Source organism: Phallusia mammillata, chromosome 4 (genome assembly GCF_965637545.1).
Source record: "Phallusia mammillata chromosome 4, kaPhaMamm4.hap1.1, whole genome shotgun sequence".
NCBI lineage: Eukaryota > Metazoa > Chordata > Ascidiacea > Phlebobranchia > Ascidiidae > Phallusia > Phallusia mammillata.
In genome coordinates, this window is record NC_137255.1 from 19,287,640 (window position 1) to 19,307,209 (window position 19,570).

Consider the following 19,570-nt stretch of genomic DNA (forward strand, 5'->3'; position numbering starts at 1 on the left):
TCTTTTGCTGACTTTGTCTGCTACTGGTTGATATGGCAGTCTTGTTTCGAAATAGACAAATATTATGCGCAGAGCAAAAATTTAATACATATACAACCTTTTTTTCCCCACGAACACCTGTCACTAATCTTTTTTTGATCGATTACTTTCAATTTTGACCCTAATTGCAACGCAATTCTATAACTATTGCTCCCTCAGCTGCGAACTTTTCGTGAGATCAAAGAAAATTAGGTTTGTTTTACTAAGGTGGCGGCACATTTTATTATTGTTGTTAAGCGTGGCGATCAAAAAGAACAACGCTCCACTGCACAGAAGTGTGTCACCATGGAGATATACACAAAAACTCGCGACACAAACACGTTCCGGTGTCAGTAGTACTGAGCTGAGGCGAGTTAATATCGCGAAAACTGTATACACACGACGATAGAGGCCCGAAAAGACCGACCCATAATCCTACATTAGCCTAATACAAATAATTCAACGATTGCAATAATAAATGTTGCAAAGCAAGCAGGTTCGACCAAACGGGCGCTGGTGTGGTTATTTACAAAAACATTCGGAGCGAATTGCAAAATTTGCGTTACGACCCTGCTCTTAAGAAAAAGACACTGGAGAAAACTCCACGCGGTCTTACGAGAAACAAAATCGACGCTGCATCCCTAAACCGTTGCTCTTTAAATGTATTTAACAGGTGGCGAAATGCACCTGGCGCCCAACTCGTAAACAGCATTTTAACACTAATATAAATTTATATATACCGACATGGGGAAACATATGTACATGATGTGATGCCAGCGATGGCCGGCCTACTAAAAAAACGTTATTTAAAAATTTTGGTAGGAGTTATTAGCTAATTCACAATTTGACATTTTTAGGTTGGTTAATTTGCAGGAAAAGCATGCATTTCATATGGTGGTTATTAAAACAGAATCAAACAAAAGGAAAAATAATTTTGATTTAAATTTTAAGTGATAATGTGGCCAAACACAAAAATATTACATTATTGGTCCCTAAGCAGTTATAAGCGAGGTCAAAAACACGATCCCATTAATCAACATTATTTGCGGTAGCAAACCGAACTCATATCACCAAAACATGAAAATGTTAAGTTTTTAGGCACAAAATTACGGAAGTTCAAAAAACGTAGATAGCTGTCGAAGCAGCAGAAAAAACAACGACAATTTGCGCGCCCCCGCTGAGTCTTTTTAGGCACGAACACAAAAACGATCCTTAGACATTTAATTGTAGAAAATTGTCACATCTACCAAATTTGGCATTGTAACGAATAAAAGCGGTTAATTGTGATTAGCAACAGGAAATTTGGCTTTCAGGAGGGCGGCCAAGGACACACAATGCAAATATACAAACAAAGGAAAAAACAAAACACTTAACGTGTCTGCCCATGATCAGCGACAGACGACACAAGAACCTTACATCCTTATGAAAAACTCACAACTTTGCCGAAGTTTTGCTTAATGAACGGTCTCTGATTTCTAGGAAACTGTTCCTACGCAACAACCCAAGATGCAGCACACCAGCAGAGGGCTCAATACCGTCGTTAAATCACATTAAAAAGGGTTTCATTGGCTTGGGTGGGCCTCAAGTGAGCACCAGTGCGGTTTGGGGTTTAAAAAACAACCTACTTAAACAATGCAACTGTAATTTTTAATTAAATTAAAGTAATCTGCGCAACAGGGACAAAGAAAAATAATTTAAGCCATAGTTGCAAGTCAAAAACTTGTTTTCTATTTTCTAAATGGGAAAGAATTGCTTTTGGGGTTAAACCAATTAATGGGCAAAGAGTCCGCACGGAAAAACGTAAACAGGCGCGCAAACAAATATAATATGATGTATACAATACGTGTGGGACCTCGTTTTTGGACACGCGAAAAAAACAGCGCCCACTTGCGGAAACACGTTATCACGTGACTGGTTTGTGAGTTGTAGTGACGTGTGTGGAACTGACGAACTTGTCCAAGGGTTAAAGTGAGGATCAATCGCCAGCCACAGGAAAAACTAGTTTAAAACGACACCTGTAATAGAAAAATACTGTAAGTTTTGGGAGGATGAGGTTAGATTGCTGTCACAGTTTGCTGCATTTTAGAAGTTAACTTAAATAAACAAGGATTTAAATTTGGGCCAAACTGCTAGTTTTTGTCGACCAGAACTGGAAAATGTGTGGTGAAACGAACTTAGGTTTCTGAGAAAATACAGCAGGCTATGACAATAAATGCACGATATCATGTGCAATTTAAATAAGTTTAGTATTTCTATCTTATTAACGCAGAGTTATAAATTTTAGCAAAACGGAGTTATAAATACAAAAACACAAAAATCTAAGATTCTAAAAATAAAACCAAAGCAGCAAAAACGTAACGTTTTTATGCTGGTAATTCACATGATTTTTTAAAAGGGCGGGTGCACAACAACTCGAATCATGAACGAAACAAATGAAGCCGGTCATGTCGGGAAAACGTGGGTCGTGCAAATAAAGCTTGTTAAATTCGATTTGTCGTTATTACATGCCGTCCATGCGGATGTTTCGCAACAAGAAGCCTTTTGTGTTAAAATTGACTATTATTATAACCGGACAATTATTATGTGTGGTACTGTCGAGCAATGACAATAAACAATTAAATACATAAAGATTACGTCCGCGGATATATAACACCTACGTCAGTGTAACGCAACACAGGCGTGGGCTCTGAAAGTACGTATTTTCTCGTTTTACACAGAGACCAGCGTCTTCCCGACTTTGGAATCAACCCAGACCGGCCTAGCTACGATAAACAGTAAAATCACTCATGCGTGCCGCCCAGCCGCCGTTACGTCATCGCAAAAACGTCATAATTATTAGGATTGATTGATGGCGGCGCGCGTGCGCACATGCAGGAAACGAGCCACTGCTGTGATGCGTATGCACACACACGCGCGCGCCAAACCCGACCGCACATCCACGCGCACCATGAACGGCGTTATCAGGAAGTATATGGTTGGGCCGAAGACAGAACGATCTGGTACATCGAACTACGGAAACAGCCTCGAAGCAACGACGAATGGACCGGGGCGCGGGAAGACATGGATGTTAGACTAGCTAGCGTGGACACAAGTGACGTGATACGCCGGTGGGGAAGTTTACAGGCTGGATTAATGATTCCTGTTTTTGCGCATAACACAACCAGCCGTCTGTTTCATGTTCCCGCAGCGGAAGACGCCATTGACGCGGGCGGGTATACATAGAGCTGGCGCTTTCAAGTGACTACTCAGCATAACCGACCGCATTTGGTCGCACAATTCCCATAACTGTTGTGCCCTCTGTCTGCATTAAAGGGCGTGGGGCTACGTCATAACAGCGAGCCTTGTGACGTATCCGATAGACCGTCACGTGCAGGCCGACGCAGACACGTGAGCGGCGCGCGTGTGAGCTTCCAACGAGCGAAGGAACCAGATTGGGAGTCGGGGCCAGAAAATCATCAAACTTTAGTTAAGTGGGGATGCGAGTTACAAGGGATTTCAGGGCAAACGGCCGGTCACGATTTGTGACCTAAAAGAAACAGGAGATAACACAAGTCATGATTGGTTAACTGCAACGAGCGTGCTAATCACTGGCACGCCCAGATTTCCACATAACGGGAAAAGAATCAAAAAAGATTCTTTCGCGTAAAAAATAATCTCGTTTTCAGAGCAGCTACGGTATTTGCGAAGAACGACATTCTGAATGTATTATATATCCCCGCCTGGCGTTAACGCCTTGTACTATAACAAATCGTAGAAAAAGTTGAAAGTAAACGTAATTTTGGCAAGCGCGTGACGATGACATGCTGTCAATCAAGCTAGAATGTTGGATGATCGCAAAATACCAAAGCAAAAATATGAAACACATCCAGTTGGTTAATAAAACTTGGAAAACCGAATAGCGGGTGTTAACTGTTAACCAGTCGGCACTGCAAAAACATCGGATCAATGGCAATGCCAAGACCATACAAGTGGTGATTCGTTCTGTCAATCACAGCATATCCTTCGTAAGTGATGGAAGTCAGTGGTTACGGGCAGGCCAACAGAACAGAAATGCCATCTTGCTGCTCAGCCAAGTGTTAGTTCTGCGAGTCGTTGCCTCCTACCGTGCGCCACAGCTGTGAGATGTTGCTACCCGTGGTGGCTTGGCGGGTGCGCGGGCTACGATAGACATATTAGGCACTTGTGTCATGCGGCTAATTTGGCTCAGGGCAAGTGTCGACTTTCCACCCAAATGATAAAGGTTACTTTTATGCTTTGGATCAATACAAATCACCTCCTACTTTATGCAAAGCCGGTTGTGATATGAAAGAGTGAGAGGGCTTACTTCATAGAGCGTGTATGGCAAACTACCGAGCGTGTCTTAAGTGAAAACAATGGAGTAGCGTGTCAGCTCCTGTCACGACACTTTCCTGCTTACAAATAAATCCAAATGAGGCTATGAGCACCAGGAACGTGTAAGACTGCTTTTCATTGTTTTACATTATGAACCATGGCCCGCACTGAAGTGCTACGCTAGTAACATGTAGTTAAAGTTAGCCGTTTGGTCAATTGACTAAAGGTTTTGTAAAGGCGATCAAAATTTGTTTTTGTGTTCAGAAACAAATCGGCAATTTTGCATTGGGTTGCGATTCCGAATGCATAGCAAATCTCACAGAGCTGTGGCCCACAAGCCAAACACCAAGGTAGCAGAAAAAACACTTGGCAGGTAGCAGCAAATGTCGTGCACCACTTACCACGCTAGGGGTACCTAATAATGGCACTAGTAACTGTGCTGCTCTATAGTATGGAGCAACAGCAGTCTTGGTCGTCTACTGGAGCCGGGTTCCTAGAGTTGATCTGTTTGACTAATTCGAAGAATACCTGTCGATTGGTGAAGGCACACAGTGAAACACACACATATGATTGAATGAATTGTTTTTGCACTTGACCTTGGAGCTGGGCGGTGGGGGCATGGGTGATTTTAGGGGTGGAGTGTGGGTACTTACCAAGCTGTTCTGATAGAAGGGGTGGGAAAATAGCATTAAAATTACAAGAGGGCACATCCAGAGCTCTTCTTTTTCTTTCTCTTTGGCTCGGGAGTTTTTTTATTGATTTGCTTGACAAGGTCGAAAAAGATCTGGGGGTTTATCAAATAACATTTTGTGTGTTTACAAAAACATTCTAATGAACAGATTTCGTTGTACACATTTAAGATGCACATTGAAAACATGTTTATTTTTTATATATCGTAGTTTTATTATTTTTATTACCAAATGATTTATAACATGAACTTCTTTTGTTTATTTCATTAAATTGGCAAGGATATTGTTACAGTTAACTTTACTAAACTGTTAAGAATTGACATTCGTCATACATATAATGCCAAAAATACAAATAGGCAACAGTCAGATTTACTGTTATTTTTTTACAAACAGATACCAACTTAAAATGTGATGTCAATTTGTAGGTATTAGGTAACATGATCAATTTACCGATTAAATAGTTACTTACATTTTCAACATTGATTTTTGATTTTGCAGAAGTTTCCAGAAAGGAGCTGAAAAGCAGACATAAAAAAATGTTATCTCCACATGCGTACAATTTTCATAGATGATTTTCTACACAAACAAATGGTCCAGAGTTACACACCTACGCCATTCCTTTGCAAGTTGTTCACCCTGCTCTCGTGTCACAATTCTTTCATCTTCCAAATCACATTTGTTTCCCACAAGAATCATGGGCACCTAAGTATACAAGGATAGAATATAAATAAATAAATAAAATTTCTATGATTTTTTTTTATCATTCTAAGAGAAGTGCGACAGTCTGTCAAAATATAAAAGTAGGCAAATCTTACATAAACGTTGGAAAAGCAACATGTAAGGGAGCTTTTCTAATATGTCTTGCTTTATCTATATTGCAGTGTATACCCTGTGTATCGTGTAACCAACCAAACCTGCAACTCAATATGGCATTTCATGTTAAAGTGTCTAAAAATAGCCATGGACTTTCTACTCAATATGTCAGCTTTGTTGTACTTAAACAAAACTCAAGTTAGTTTTATGTGTCAAAGTTCATTATTCAACACTAGAAGTACATTTCTCTGTACTCTCCCACATTTCTGTCCATAGTAAACACACACTAAACAGCCACAGAAAATATAAACACAAAAAAGTAGCTTCCAGATTTAATATAAACCCAAAATAAATATTCTCATCATAATTATTTCTTTAATTCAGTCTTGTTTTTTTATGTTAAACAATAATCATGAGACAACGTTATAAAAAAATATTCACTGCATGAAAGAGAAGTTTATGTCAATATGTCACAGCATGTTGTTGCTCAAAGCTAACAAGCCAAAAACAACATGAGGATTAGAATACATGTGTTGTCCACTACATCTCAAACAGCACATACAAAACAAGATGTGACCTGTAGTATGAAGGATGATATTATGGGGATATTGCCCAAAAGACTGAACCTGGCTCTTCAATAAACACAACAACTTCCTTTTAGGCCAAACCAGTCAACTGACACCGTCATTAACACACAGTTTCGAACCTTCTGCCACCTATAGCTTAAGTGTTTTTTTGTGAGTACTTTCTGTCAGTAGAAAGGTTTTCAGGAACAGTACACTTGCCCACATTGCCTTCTTGTATAGGGTACTTTCTCATTAGCGTTAAGTTATAAAACGCACAAAAAATTTGTTTACCGAGTAGGTACACAGTACATCATACCAGGTATGCTGGTATAAGGTGATAAAATGTTATTAACATTAAGAAGTATGAAACTGGCATTAAATCATTTTGACTTGTTTAACAACCTAAGTTGCGTAATGTAATTTTATGGCCCTTTTTAAAAATGTATAGCAGAAATATTTCATATCACCTGTTAAAAAAATATTACATAGAGTGTCCAACAAAAAATAGCATCACAAACAGTCTCTTTGCACTGCAAACACATTAAAATAACTATTCACCTCCGAAGAACTGTTAATGGTTTGGCAGATGCCTCTTTTGACAACTTAAGTGGGGCATTTGAAACTACAAATGTGCTCTGTGAGTTTGAAGTAACATTTGTTTCAGGCCACAATCATACCAAGCAAAATATTGTTTCACGATTGCTCAGGCATACCAATTGAAAGAGTGTTAAATTTTTTTCTGGTAAAAGGTTTTGCCCAACTGGTGTGTTCTTACTAAGCATGTTGTTGTCATTAGGAAATTCTGACCATTTACTAAGTGCTAAAATTGGGGAATATTATTTTGATGGTTTATATAGCTACGTTTACTTCTACACCTGTACATCTACATTAAATTTAAGAAGCCTGTAAAATTAATATGACACAAGTATTTTGAATAAAATTGAAAAATTACTACTGACATATTTAGTGACAAAAAGTGTTGAATTGGGATAAAATAGTACAAACCTTATTTTTTACTAATGACATACAAATATTGCAATATATTACCTCATCTGTGTCCTTTACTCGCAGAATTTGTTCTCGCAAATCCGACAAGTCATTAAATGATGCCTGTGAGGTAATGCTGTAGACAAGCACGAATCCCTGGCCATTTTTCATGTACAAATCCCTCATTGCTGTGAATTGTTCCTAAAATGCACACATGGTAAAATTAGAAAAGGATCAATTGTTTAAGATTCCATTCGTCAAAATAGCTGATAGATTGCTATATGAGTCTGATCAGAACTTATGCAAATTCAGGTCATTTTCAAAAGCTGTTGCTTAGCACAGTGGATTGAGTTTTACTTTGTCAGTATGTACAAAAATTGGCACTTGTTTTGAAAGGTTTGGTAGTTTTTAATGTGCACTACACAAAATAAAATATTGCGGATTTTTTTTTTACAAAAACAGTACAAAAAAGCAAGCTTAAATTAACATTTGTATTTTTAAACCTGTATCTAAGTTATACAGCAAATTCTGTTTTAGGCTATTTATTGTTATGAATGTTAACAGACTATGGTAATAACCATGGTTGGATTTGGTCGTGTAAATAGCTTTGATACGAGAAAAATTAAGAATTAATTCATGTAATCCATAAATAGAAAATATTTATAGCAAGGTGCTTACCGTTCCAGCTGTGTCAAGAATTTCCAACATGCATTGTTGATTTTCTGCTTCCACTTGCTACAGAAAAACAAAGCAAAAATGTTTAATTCACTAGACACTATGTATTCCTGGAAAATATTACCAAGTAAAACAGTTATATAACTAATCCCCAATAAAACGCACAGAATATGTAAAGAGCGCCTTATTTATTTAATACACGCCCAATGTCAGTCATTAAAGTAAACAAATCTTATTGTACTACAGCAAGGGCAGCACTCACTTGGGTATGTTATCTTTTGTAAACATATTTACCAAAACCATGAACGTACCTTTCTGTAACTGTCCTCAATGGTGGGGTCGTACTTTTCAACGAATATTCCTTGGACAAACTGTACAGTCTGTAAAAGGAAACAGGAGAATTAGAAACAAACAATTCTAAATGTGACATTTGTATGTGTGGGTGTTATATGTGACAAACAAACTCATCACAGTTAGATACTCACCAAGGCACTCTTGCCCACACCACCAGATCCCAAAACAACAAGCTTGTACTCTCTCATCTTGTTTTACTTGATATAATGCTGTCACCAAAATAATCAATGTTTAGACATAAGGATTAAAAACCATATTATATTTTTTTCATATAAGGCCCATTATATCAAACTATTATTGAGCCGTGTACGTCTAACAACAAACTGAACCATCTCCGCTTGTATCGTTATCTGTGTTGTGCCAGTAATGAAAAATGTTGGTTGGATATGAATGAATGTGTCATACCATTCACATGACAAAGTTCACAAGCCAGTGTTTAAACTAGTTTACAAAGTGAACACTTATTACTGCGTAGACATTAAACAGCCTACTATGCCAGGCAAAAGTTTATTTTCCATGTCATGTAATCATCACCACAATCTTTTGTAGTTTGAGGTCAGAGCAGCCATGAAGCATTTCATGCTTAAATTACATGACTGCTCTATGCCTCCTTATTTAGTATGTACAGCAGTCGACTGCTCATCATTTGCCAAACTAAGTGAGTGCCTTTACTGTATCCTTTTAAGTTACCAATGTTTCAGATAACAAATAAGCACTGACCTTGCTTAAAGGAGCCACAACAATTACTTTGTCACTTCGTCACGGTAGCAGAAGGGATGGATTTTAGGTGATTAGCAACAAAATTATATCTCAACGCCTATTGGAACAAAAATAAAGCTTAAAAGGAGAATTTTTATGTAATATATCATTATAACATGTGAACATTTTTCCGCATGTGAGCGAAATTTAAAGTTTGAAGAAAGCACACTATTTATCACAGACAAACTTTCACTGACAAGTAAACTGCCCCAATGAAGTTTTTTTTTTGACAGCAGACAATAAACAACAGCATAGACAGCAAATTGTTTATCACAAAACAATCAGCTTTAATATCTAAAGGTTATTGTTAGCACACCAATGGAGTTATAAATCAAGATTTACAACAAAAAATGGCTTAACAGTTTCACTATGTCTAAAGGCAAAACTATACATGCATGTATGCAAGGCTACTTCCCTAAAACTGACAGTCTGTTTTCAACATTTAAAACTTAGGCGCCTCATTTATATTTCTACAGTTGGTTGGCTGCACTATCGTTTTAGCTGTGCCTTCATCTGTTAATTCCTGACATAACATTTGGCAAGAAGCTACAGCCATCTTCAGGGTTGCCATACCGTCATTATTTCTAAGATTTGTCCTTATTTTGAAGGGCTATGTCTTAGAAAAGCTCATTGTCCTTATTTCAAAGAAATGTCCTTATTGTTGACTGTAGTCCTTCTTTTGTCTTATTTTCAACAATTACAAGTTGAATCACTGCTACAAGTAACAGTGAGTTTAGACCTGAGCTGTCGTGAGATGTACAAAATATTTTCTACGAACAACGAGTTACTGAAACAGATTGTTTCTGGCAAAAATATTGCAAATATTATGTCATGACTCGTATAAATGCAAAGATTTGTTTAAAAACGTTTGTTTCGTTTCGCCTAAAAATTTGATTTTTCGGTTGTTCTTATTTTTGGTTTCAAGTCCATGGCAACCCTGGCTATCTTTGTTACCTAGCACAACAATCTGAACCAATGTTACAGTGACAGGTACTGTTTAAAATAACAAAGAGGACCTGCACACATGTAATTAGAAAATTGGTAGATGCCAAAGAAAAAGAATATGCACATTAAGGGGTTTGGACTTGGGGTAAACATTTATTATACTGATGAATTTGTCATCCAACTATTTTAACAAAGAAATAATGTCAAGATTAAAAACATTGATAACAAAACTAAATGTCAAATGACATGTGTTATTACCATCAAGATCTATTATTTTACCACAAATATTATTACATTTCATTTCAAGCCAAGCATTACATTTTTCCACATAAGAAATACGATGAAAAATTCTTACACAGTATATTAGTTTGTTTTAACAAAATACAGTTTCAGATTTGCAAAAATTGTGTTGTAATTAAAATGGCAATTGTAAAGATAATAGCTTTACAATGTCATATCTAGTCACACATCATTTTATCAAATGTTTTACATTCCCTATGTGTATACAATGAGGTGCGACATGCTGTTAGCCTTTCATAACAATAATAACAATTGACAACATTACGATTTATTGAAATGTTGAAAAATAAACATGTCACATTTTTCTTCATTTGGGCAATTTTGTTCCTTTGTCAAAATTATTAACTGTGTCTTTAATAAAAAACAAATTGCTAAAGATGTAGAATAAAACATATCCATTTTATTAAACAGACATTTCGACAAAAGCATTTGTCATCATCAGTGAAAATATAAATGAATACGTTTTATTCTACATCTTTGGCAATTTGGTTTTTATTAAAGCTACTATTCAAGTCAGTGTCTACCTAATATTCACTGAGTGGTTTGGCGTTTTGTAATAATTTTACAACAGTTCATAAAACTGCATTAAGTTCATTAACCCATCTACTACACCATTTATGTTGTGATAAAACAATGTTGGTATTTGAACCATTGACACATATACACTTGAACTGACATCACAAAAACAACATGTAGAGATTGACTATATTATCTTCAATCGATGATTGTTTCAACACAAAAAAAACATCAAAAAGTGAACAGGTTTGCATCAAGAAGTGGTCATCAAACCAATGAGAGTCACAAAACCATTATCTGAGTTGCTGTTTACAACGGGGTTTGCTGTGAGTGTGCATTTAGTCATGACTAAATAGTTTTGAATAATTTCAACTTTTGTTACCTTGCTTGCAATGTTGGAATTATCACACACGTTCAAAATCTTGTTTTTTTTCGTTTCTAGTAAACAGGTAATAAATGTTACAAAGTTATTCACAATGGCACTGCCATATTTCATTCTTAACGTAGGTGTTTTAGACTCCAATACTATGTTTAAAACGGTTGACACGACCGCCATTTTTCTGTTTCTTGAACATCGATAAACGAATCAAGGGATAACTTAGTGACTTAATATTTGCTTGATTACGCTGCATATATAGGTTTGCTCTTTACACTAAATAATCTTAATTGAAAATATTAACTTCCAAATGTAGAAATTCTTCGCTGCTTAGCAATTGTTCCACGGTCGAGTAACTAATCGGGTGAGGCCGACAATCGCACGGTTCGCCGAACACGCCCAGTTACGTAGGTTTTCGGTCTGATTATTTTCTATGATATCTATAGAGTACATACCAAATGACATTAAAAATAGCCAAGCTTCGCATTGCCAAATCCTAACCAAGTTATTAGAACAGTTAATGGTATTGCTTGCGTTTAGTAGTGTTTACATGTAATGTCTTCTTCTGGCAGCTTAGAAAAATCAAGCAAAAGTGTTCGATCCGGACCACGTGACAAGACAGCAGCATTCACTGTTGCGTACTTTGTTATTTCGAAACAATGGAAAACTAGCTTGCTTAGTGTTAGGGTTTTTATATTACATTTCAATCGGCGCAGGATTATTTGTGTTTTTTTGCTATCGTTTTGTTCATTTAATCACCGTTAAATGTCATACTTAATGAAACAGATTTTTTCTACATAAGCAGCAGCAGTAGGTAAAAAGCAGTTCAAAAAAGTGCAACACACTTTTATTGCAGATATGCTGCACCAAAGGCCGCGTTCTGCTAGACCTCGACCATACAGGAGTGGCAACAGGGGTAACAACATAAGGGGCAATAATCTATCAAAACCATGGGCCAATCAACAAGATTCACAGTATACAAGCATGGGACATAATAACCCTTGGGGTGATTCAACCAATACTCCCAGAAATATTAGGCCCAGACCATTCAGGGGCACAGGCAATTTTCCCCAACGACCACAAGGTTTTCAAGGACCACAGAATTTTCCAAGACCACCAAGGTTTCATGGACCTCCCAGTTTCCAAGGGCCCCAGAACTTTGAAGAACCTCCAAATTACCAAGAACCTCCACCTCCAATGCTTCAAGCACCTCGAGGTTTTCAAGGACCTCAAAGTTTCCAAGCACCTCCAATGTACCAAGAACCTGAATTGCCAGTCATACCACCATTTCCATTTGATGATGGTGCAAATTGGGAAAATGAGCCATTTGGCAATGATAGGAACCCTAACATGTTTCAAGAAATGGACCAAAATGATTGGAATAGTTATCCACAAGAACCAGCTGAGAATGATTGGAACAGTAATCCACAACCACCACCTAAAGTTTTTCGGAAAAATACGGGTCATACAGCACAACAAAATTATGGGCCATCAATAGCAAGGGAAAGAAAAACCAGGATGCTTCCTAAACGTGGGAGTATTGGTCCATTACGTGGTGCAGGAAGAAAGATGCTCCCAAAAAGTATTTTTTCTTATGGTAAACCATCTAGAATTGAACAGAATTTTTATGGGCATGAAGAAGAAGATTGGTTTAATGAAACTGCAGATGAATTCGGAGGCAATGATCGAAATTATTTTAATGAAGATTTCAATGACCGATCTCTTGAACGTGATGCCATCAATCATCGCTCTGCTGATTATGGTGGCAAGAAGTACGATCATAAATTTGCCAGTAATCGAGACAAAAACAAACCCCTCAAAAATCGCTTTACAAATAAGCTCTCAAAACCAGCGGTGCAAAGCAAACCTCAAAACAAAACAACCAAAGCAAAGAAAGAACTAACTGAGGAGGAAAGAAAGTTGGACAAGGAGCTAAGTAGAATTAATGTTCAGCCCAAACAACGCCAGGCAATATCAAATGTAGTGCGGAAAGTCATGCAAGCTGTCCACCCTGTTTCAAATGCCCTTGCAAAGAATCATGCATTTGCAATCAATGCACATGGTACTAGCAATGCCAATGGTGACAAAAAAGACTTGGAGACAGAAAAGGATGATATTACCAAACCCTCCCCTGACACAAACCCCAGCAACAATAATGACATAACAATAATGGATGATGAAGATATGATTCTGTCATCTGACACTGAACCTGAAAATAAACTAATAAATGACAATGCAGAAAAGAATGATGTCGCTGTTGTTGAATGTGCTGATACAAGTAATGCATCTGATCGAGGTACAGAAAAAGCGGTTGAAGCTGATTCAACTGTGATGGAAACATCTGTTGCTGTAACAGATAAAGAAACTAATGGTGAAAGTAAAAATGATCCACAACCAAAATCGTCTGGTGGGAAAGCAGATGATTTGAAAGCAGACTCAGCAAAACCCACACCGGCAACAGAAATTGCTGAATCAAAGCCGGTCCAAGTCCTGTTGGGGGCCTTAGCTTGTGGTCATGCAGCAGATTATTTGTTGTTCGGAAATAGATTTGATTGTTTTATTATTATTGTGAGCAAAGTAAGTTGCCTTATCACTCAGATTTTCATTTTATACTTATACTTTATTTTACAAACTAAACAGTTTACTAAACAGTACTATCTTACAAACCAAATTTACTCACAAACAAATTTTACATGGTGACTGTTTGTAGAGTTTAATGTTCTCAACCACAAATTCGACCTTTTTGCCCATTCCTAATTCTTTCAATACTACACAACTCAAATATGTTTCATTTTTTAGAACAAACCAACTCAAGCTTTGCTCACTGAAACATATCAACTGTTGGTGAAACAATTTCAAAGTGACATCAGTCTGAAGAGTTATTATCTTGTCATGGACTTGAACGAGGAGACAATTACTGTTGATAACCACAACATAAAAGGGCTACATCTTAAATTCAGGTGAATGTGTATACATTTTGTGTAGAGATCAACCTATACAAGTTTTGCAATTTTCAGCTGGCCCTACAACAGTAGGCTAACGGGGCAGGTTCTGGCTTATTTAGGCATAATGCTATATTTGTTCGTTTTTTTATCTTTAGCAAATCTATCTTGCAACAACTTTTTTAGAAGTTTTGTCTGTACGTTCTTGCCCTTTTTAGGTTTACATCACCGAAGTATTCAGACACTGGGAAATCTCTTGACATGGGGAATACAGTTCAAGAAGTTGAACCTACATCCGATTCTAAGCTATTGGATCCTACAAAGTGCAAAGAAGCTCTTTCCATGATCAGAAGAATGCGGTGGTTTCTCAAACAAAGACAGGTCAGTACTGGCAGTACAACCATGGTGTAAGGTAGCAATTGATTCTGTTTTGCTACTTGTTAACATGATTTTTTGCTAACTTGAGATATTTTTTAATTTAAAAAACAAGGAAGCCTCTACATGAGTAATGAATATTTCCAGCCAACACTTAGATCTGTGACAATATTGTAATATAAAACATGTTTATATTACAGGACCCATCATGTCATGGAGATGTGTTGATATTAAGGCTTTTCATTATGTTAACCATGCAAGAAAAGTGGAAAAAGTTCTCACTTTGGCAAATGATGGTGTTAATTCCATGTGCAAGAAAGAGCATTGAGTTTCAGCTTGCTCACGGTGAAGACAAATATGCCTCCACCACTATTGAGCCAGAGTGGCTGTTCCGAAGATGCTTGGAAAGTAGGTCCTGTGTTAAAGTTGTCCAGATAATATAGTCTATCATACGAACTGACTGAAAACTTTGACAAGTCTGAAGTCATCCACTGTTTTTTTATGTTTAGATATATATATATTTCACCTAAGTTATATGCATCATCAGTATTTTATTCAAATAGATTGCTTGCATGGTTACATCATATAAACTGCTTACATTTTGTGAAAACTTATCTTTTAGTTCCTATCTAAACTTATTGGAAGCCACTATTATAACAAAGTATTTGTGTTTAGTTTTAAGTAGTGGTGCCCTGTATGAAACTTGGAAATGCATCAAAGATCCTGTGGAAAAGGACATGTACATGGCGTCATGGCTAAGTGATCAAGATGCCGAAGACATTACTGTAGCAGCCATGGATACACTCCGCGAGCTGTCTATTAGTGGCTTGGACCATATTACAAAGTTAAAAAACGTTCCAGTCTCCTAGATAAATTACAGTGAGAGAATAGCACCACTGATTCTCGACTGTACAAAGTCACCCAAACATGATCATTCAGTTTGCTGCAAACTGCTGTTTATTACTTTGATTGTGTGATAAGTTGAATGTTATGAAGTTGTGTGTAGAGTATCTTTTTACCTTTCAACAAACTTTTGTTTCTGAAAACCGTGGAAGGTAGTCATTTGCCAAACTCTTTCAATGGTCAACTTAACTTTACACTTCTGTAAATACATGTAAACTTTGCTTAGTGTCCAAAACCTGACTAACTTGCACATTCTAATCTAAGTGTAACTACAAAGTTTAGCTCAGTGATTCTCAATTGGGTCAATGCCCCCTTCAGGAGGCCACTAGCCATGGCAGACCCACAACAAGAGACTTGTAAAAATTTCCACACACTGAAGTGTCAAAAAACAGCATTCTAGTGTTAAGCAAACCTTTGGCCTTGTTTCTTAGTAATGCACAGAATTTGATGTATGCTGCCAATATCTTTTCCAAGTTAGTGTCATCCTGAAAGGCGGCTGTACATTCTTCACCTACTTCAGTTGTCTATTTATATGACAATATTGAAACTGCGATGAGTATGGACACTTGTGTACCAAGCAGGGGGACATGAGTTTTCAGGTTTATTTGCATCAAGCCAAAAACTATTTTAGGTTCAGAATCATTGGAACGACTTGGACTTGTTGATTTTGCTTTCTAAGTCTGGTTTGTTACATTTAAACCTTGTTAAATTTGCCTTTGTTTCATTCCAGTAAACAAAAATGATTGTGTTTTTCTTTTATTGGCAACAAGCAAACAAATGCTTATTCATTCTCCTCGCTGCGAAGCCTTGCATTAGGGTTGGTAACGTAGATATTAAGTTCATTAGCACGCTGTACAATCACTTTTCGCTTTCTGCTGGACACACCATGTGCAATCTCTGCTGCGAATGTGCGATTCGACATCATTAAGACCTTTAAGAAGACACAGAATCATTAAGACCTTTTAAGAAAGCAAAGAATCATTTGATGCATTTACAGGCAAGAAATAGATAATAGGTAGAGTGCTTAAATATTTTTTGGAGGAATTGTTTCTGTGCCATGGCAAGTTTTTGGGACTTTATTAAGCCCGTTGGCATTGTAACCATGCCCAGACTGCTACAGAGAAAAAGTACAAATTACAGTCCATGGTACATTTAGAACATAGCCTTAATCACAAAAACTTACAAAATAGAAAATGTCAGTTCACAACACTACAAAAATTGTTCCATTAAGAGCCACTGTTTTTTTCTGCAAGGGTTCAAAATATTTCATGATGATACCACTGAATTATATCATGCTGAAGAACAGCAAATGCATTGACATAAAATTTAAAATGTGCTACTTGCCTCCAAATCCCTAATGTTGTGAACCAGGAGTTTTTTGAAGCCACGATGATCTCTCAAGCAGTGTCGAGTTTTCTTGTCACTTCCATAACCAATACTTGGCATCAAGTATTGGCCCTTGAACCTTCTTCGAACTCTGCTGTCAATACCTTTGGGTTTCCTCCAGTTGGTCTATCAATTTATTCAAATAAATTTTAATTTCAAAATTGTTTTATTTTAATTGTAGTACTTTACTACAAAATATATACATTAGGATGTTGTAAAAAAAGCAATAATGTTTTCATTATGTGTCCAGTTACAATTCATCAGTATATTTCCACAAATTTTTGAATATAGAAATCTAATATGTCCAAGTGCTTCAGCACAATTCTGGGTAGCCTTCTGTATATCTGTTGCAGATTTTTCAGAAAAAAAATCAGAAAAATCTATTAAGATGAGCCTATTTGCATGTAATCCATGAAATTGTTTAGCTCAAAGGTGTGCAACCTAGGGCAGATTAACTTAGGGTTTTGGCCTGCGCAGATGTCGGACATGCAGTGCTAGCAATGTATATGAATATTTTTTTGTTCCAGAGCAGATCATGCAACAACAATGTGGTTAAAATCACTAGAATCTTACTCGTAAATGTTACTCAGTATAACCATGTTTGTTATAAAAGTGTGGCCCATCGCTTAATGATGACAATTTTATTTGTTCCATCAGTAATATGTGTATGTTGCAGACCCCTGGTTAAGACAAAACAACAACAACAATAATCCAGGGGTGTAGTTCATTTCCATCCAAAATTCTAGATTTACTCACTGCAAGCTTCTTGTATCTGTCAGATTGATGACGGATAAATTTCTTCACCCGCTTCTTGACGATCTTCTTTCCATTAAGTGGACGAGGTGCCATGTCTGAAAGTGTTTAAAAACATAATGTTAATGTATCTTGTAATTTGTTTTACAAATACGTAGAATTTGGGTAGGTTTTTGTTGCATAAACGTGCAAAAAGGTGTGCACTTGGTTTGTATAATGTCTAAGGTGCCTTGCAAACTCTTAAATGTAACATAACTCAGCAAAGAAATTGAGTTGAGTTTTTTTCGCTTTGGCGAACTTGTTAACAATTGTCACATACATCATGGATACGACACCTTTGTAAGTATGTATAATTTTTATGTATTACGTTCCAAATTTTTTGTCTTTAAGGTACACCAATGCAACCACAAGGCATTCAAATCATGCAATTTCAAAACACAAATACTTACTGCCTTTGCACGCTGGAGACCTCAGAGAAAAGAATTTTGGAACGGAGATTCGACATCTCGTTTCCATAACAGCGCCATCTAGAAAAAGATATTTTTTGCACTACTGGCGTAAATTTATGTTGAGCGCACATTTTGTTATCTTTTCATTTATGTTTGTAAAGTAAATATTTATTAAACATCAAAAACTAGTTTTCATTATTATTTTTGCATATAAAAGTAAATCGCAGTGTCAAATTTTATGACATTTTATGTCAGTATGCTTTCGTACCTTAACGTGATAATTTCATTGACTAGAGATGTCAGCACGAGGCTTGTTGAATCCAATGAAACGTATTTGTGGTTAAAAAGGATAAAGCGGCGCAACGTCGAGCAAATGCTTATCTGATAGCTTACAAATAGCAGATAGTTACAGACGAAAAGAAACCCAACATTTGTACAATTGGAAAAGTTCTATGATGAGGGTTTTGCATTTGGACCAACCACTCATATAGTATTCACGCTATAAACAAAAAAACATGCTTGCTTCATGAAATATTCAAGAACTTGCGTCTAAATCGGCGAAGTCTAGAAAGAGTAATATTTCTGGCTTCAACAAAAGCGTTCATTGTTAGTGTAGATTTGACTTAAAAGAAACCAACAGCCATTTGGGGAGCTTGTGTTTGTTGTGCAGGCACACACACACAAAATTATCAATGCTTATTAAATAGAAGAGGTATGACTTGCAAGTGCCTAAAGCTATAGCTGTAGCAATAGCAACTAGGCCGTCAACAGCCAAGCAAATCACCCCAATTACTAAACATTGCACTGCTGGTTTGATGCAGCCATAGTAGACATCTAGCTTAATTCGTATATTGATCGGAGAATAGTCCACAAAATTGCGCTCTTAGCAGACGTGCATTACTGTTATCGATCATTTCGAATTGAATAGAGGTGCAGATACGAATAGAAGATTGCCTGGTAAGACGCTTGTTTGCCGAACAACAGCAAAACGAATTGCAATAGTAAATGAGAAGAACAGTTTTATTTGGACCGGGAGCTAGGGGTGTAGTTTTCATCGCAAAGGTTCATTTGTTCGTTGATATTGATGTATGTTTGAATGAAGTGCATCTGGCAAGTGCTAGCAACAAAACATTATGTATCCATTTTCGTTTGAAAGTGATTGCAAATCTGGCACGCTGTAATAAAAGCGGATGCTAGGCCATTGACTTTGCTGAGTGGGATCCATAAAACGAATCGATTTCACAATCAATATCAGGCTTAGTTACGATTTTTTTCGATACACGGTCCGATGACTATTAATTAATGTGTCTATTTGCCAAGCGTATAATCGCGAACGTTTCGGGTCTGCATGTAAAAGTGAATACGCCGCGACGGCCAATCGTCTGCATACGTCACAATAGAGATTAGTGCCAGATGTTTTCTGTATTGTTAT

At 37.0% G+C, this 19,570-nt stretch overlaps 3 protein-coding genes across 5 annotated transcripts; 1 reads left to right on the forward strand and 2 right to left on the reverse strand.

The window, feature by feature from the left end:
• Nucleotides 1-232: 232 nt before the first annotated feature.
• On the reverse strand, nucleotides 233-11,400 carry LOC145223896 (ras-related protein Rap-1b). Of its 3 annotated transcripts, none has more exons than XM_080090305.1 (10): nucleotides 11,337-11,400; nucleotides 9,155-9,251; nucleotides 8,566-8,643; nucleotides 8,392-8,460; nucleotides 8,084-8,140; nucleotides 7,466-7,606; nucleotides 5,647-5,741; nucleotides 5,509-5,554; nucleotides 4,752-4,878; nucleotides 233-2,033 (listed from the first exon to the last, which is right to left on the reverse strand). In XM_080090305.1, the coding sequence occupies exons 3-9, from the start codon at nucleotides 8,620-8,622 to the stop codon at nucleotides 4,795-4,797; spliced, it is 549 nt and encodes a 182-aa protein (XP_079946431.1). In that variant the 5' UTR covers nucleotides 8,623-8,643; nucleotides 9,155-9,251; nucleotides 11,337-11,400; the 3' UTR covers nucleotides 233-2,033; nucleotides 4,752-4,794. The 3 variants fall into 3 exon arrangements, with proteins under 3 accessions (XP_079946431.1, XP_079946430.1, XP_079946432.1); XM_080090304.1 differs by lacking the exon at nucleotides 4,752-4,878 and adding an exon at nucleotides 5,004-5,134 and having other exon boundaries at nucleotides 11,337-11,397; XM_080090306.1 differs by lacking the exon at nucleotides 4,752-4,878 and having other exon boundaries at nucleotides 11,337-11,398.
• Nucleotides 11,401-12,095: 695 nt separating this feature from the next.
• LOC145223892 (uncharacterized) lies at nucleotides 12,096-16,298 on the forward strand. Its single transcript, XM_080090299.1, has 5 exons — nucleotides 12,096-13,907; nucleotides 14,130-14,290; nucleotides 14,491-14,653; nucleotides 14,848-15,055; nucleotides 15,323-16,298. Exons 1-5 carry the CDS (start codon nucleotides 12,189-12,191, stop codon nucleotides 15,514-15,516), a joined length of 2,445 nt encoding a protein of 814 aa, XP_079946425.1. The 5' UTR covers nucleotides 12,096-12,188; the 3' UTR covers nucleotides 15,517-16,298.
• On the reverse strand, nucleotides 16,291-18,216 carry LOC145223897 (large ribosomal subunit protein eL32-like). Its single transcript, XM_080090308.1, has 4 exons — nucleotides 18,139-18,216; nucleotides 17,693-17,787; nucleotides 16,895-17,062; nucleotides 16,291-16,481 (listed from the first exon to the last, which is right to left on the reverse strand). The coding sequence occupies exons 1-4, from the start codon at nucleotides 18,203-18,205 to the stop codon at nucleotides 16,332-16,334; spliced, it is 480 nt and encodes a 159-aa protein (XP_079946434.1). The 5' UTR covers nucleotides 18,206-18,216; the 3' UTR covers nucleotides 16,291-16,331.
• Between the last annotated feature and the right edge of the window lie 1,354 nt (nucleotides 18,217-19,570).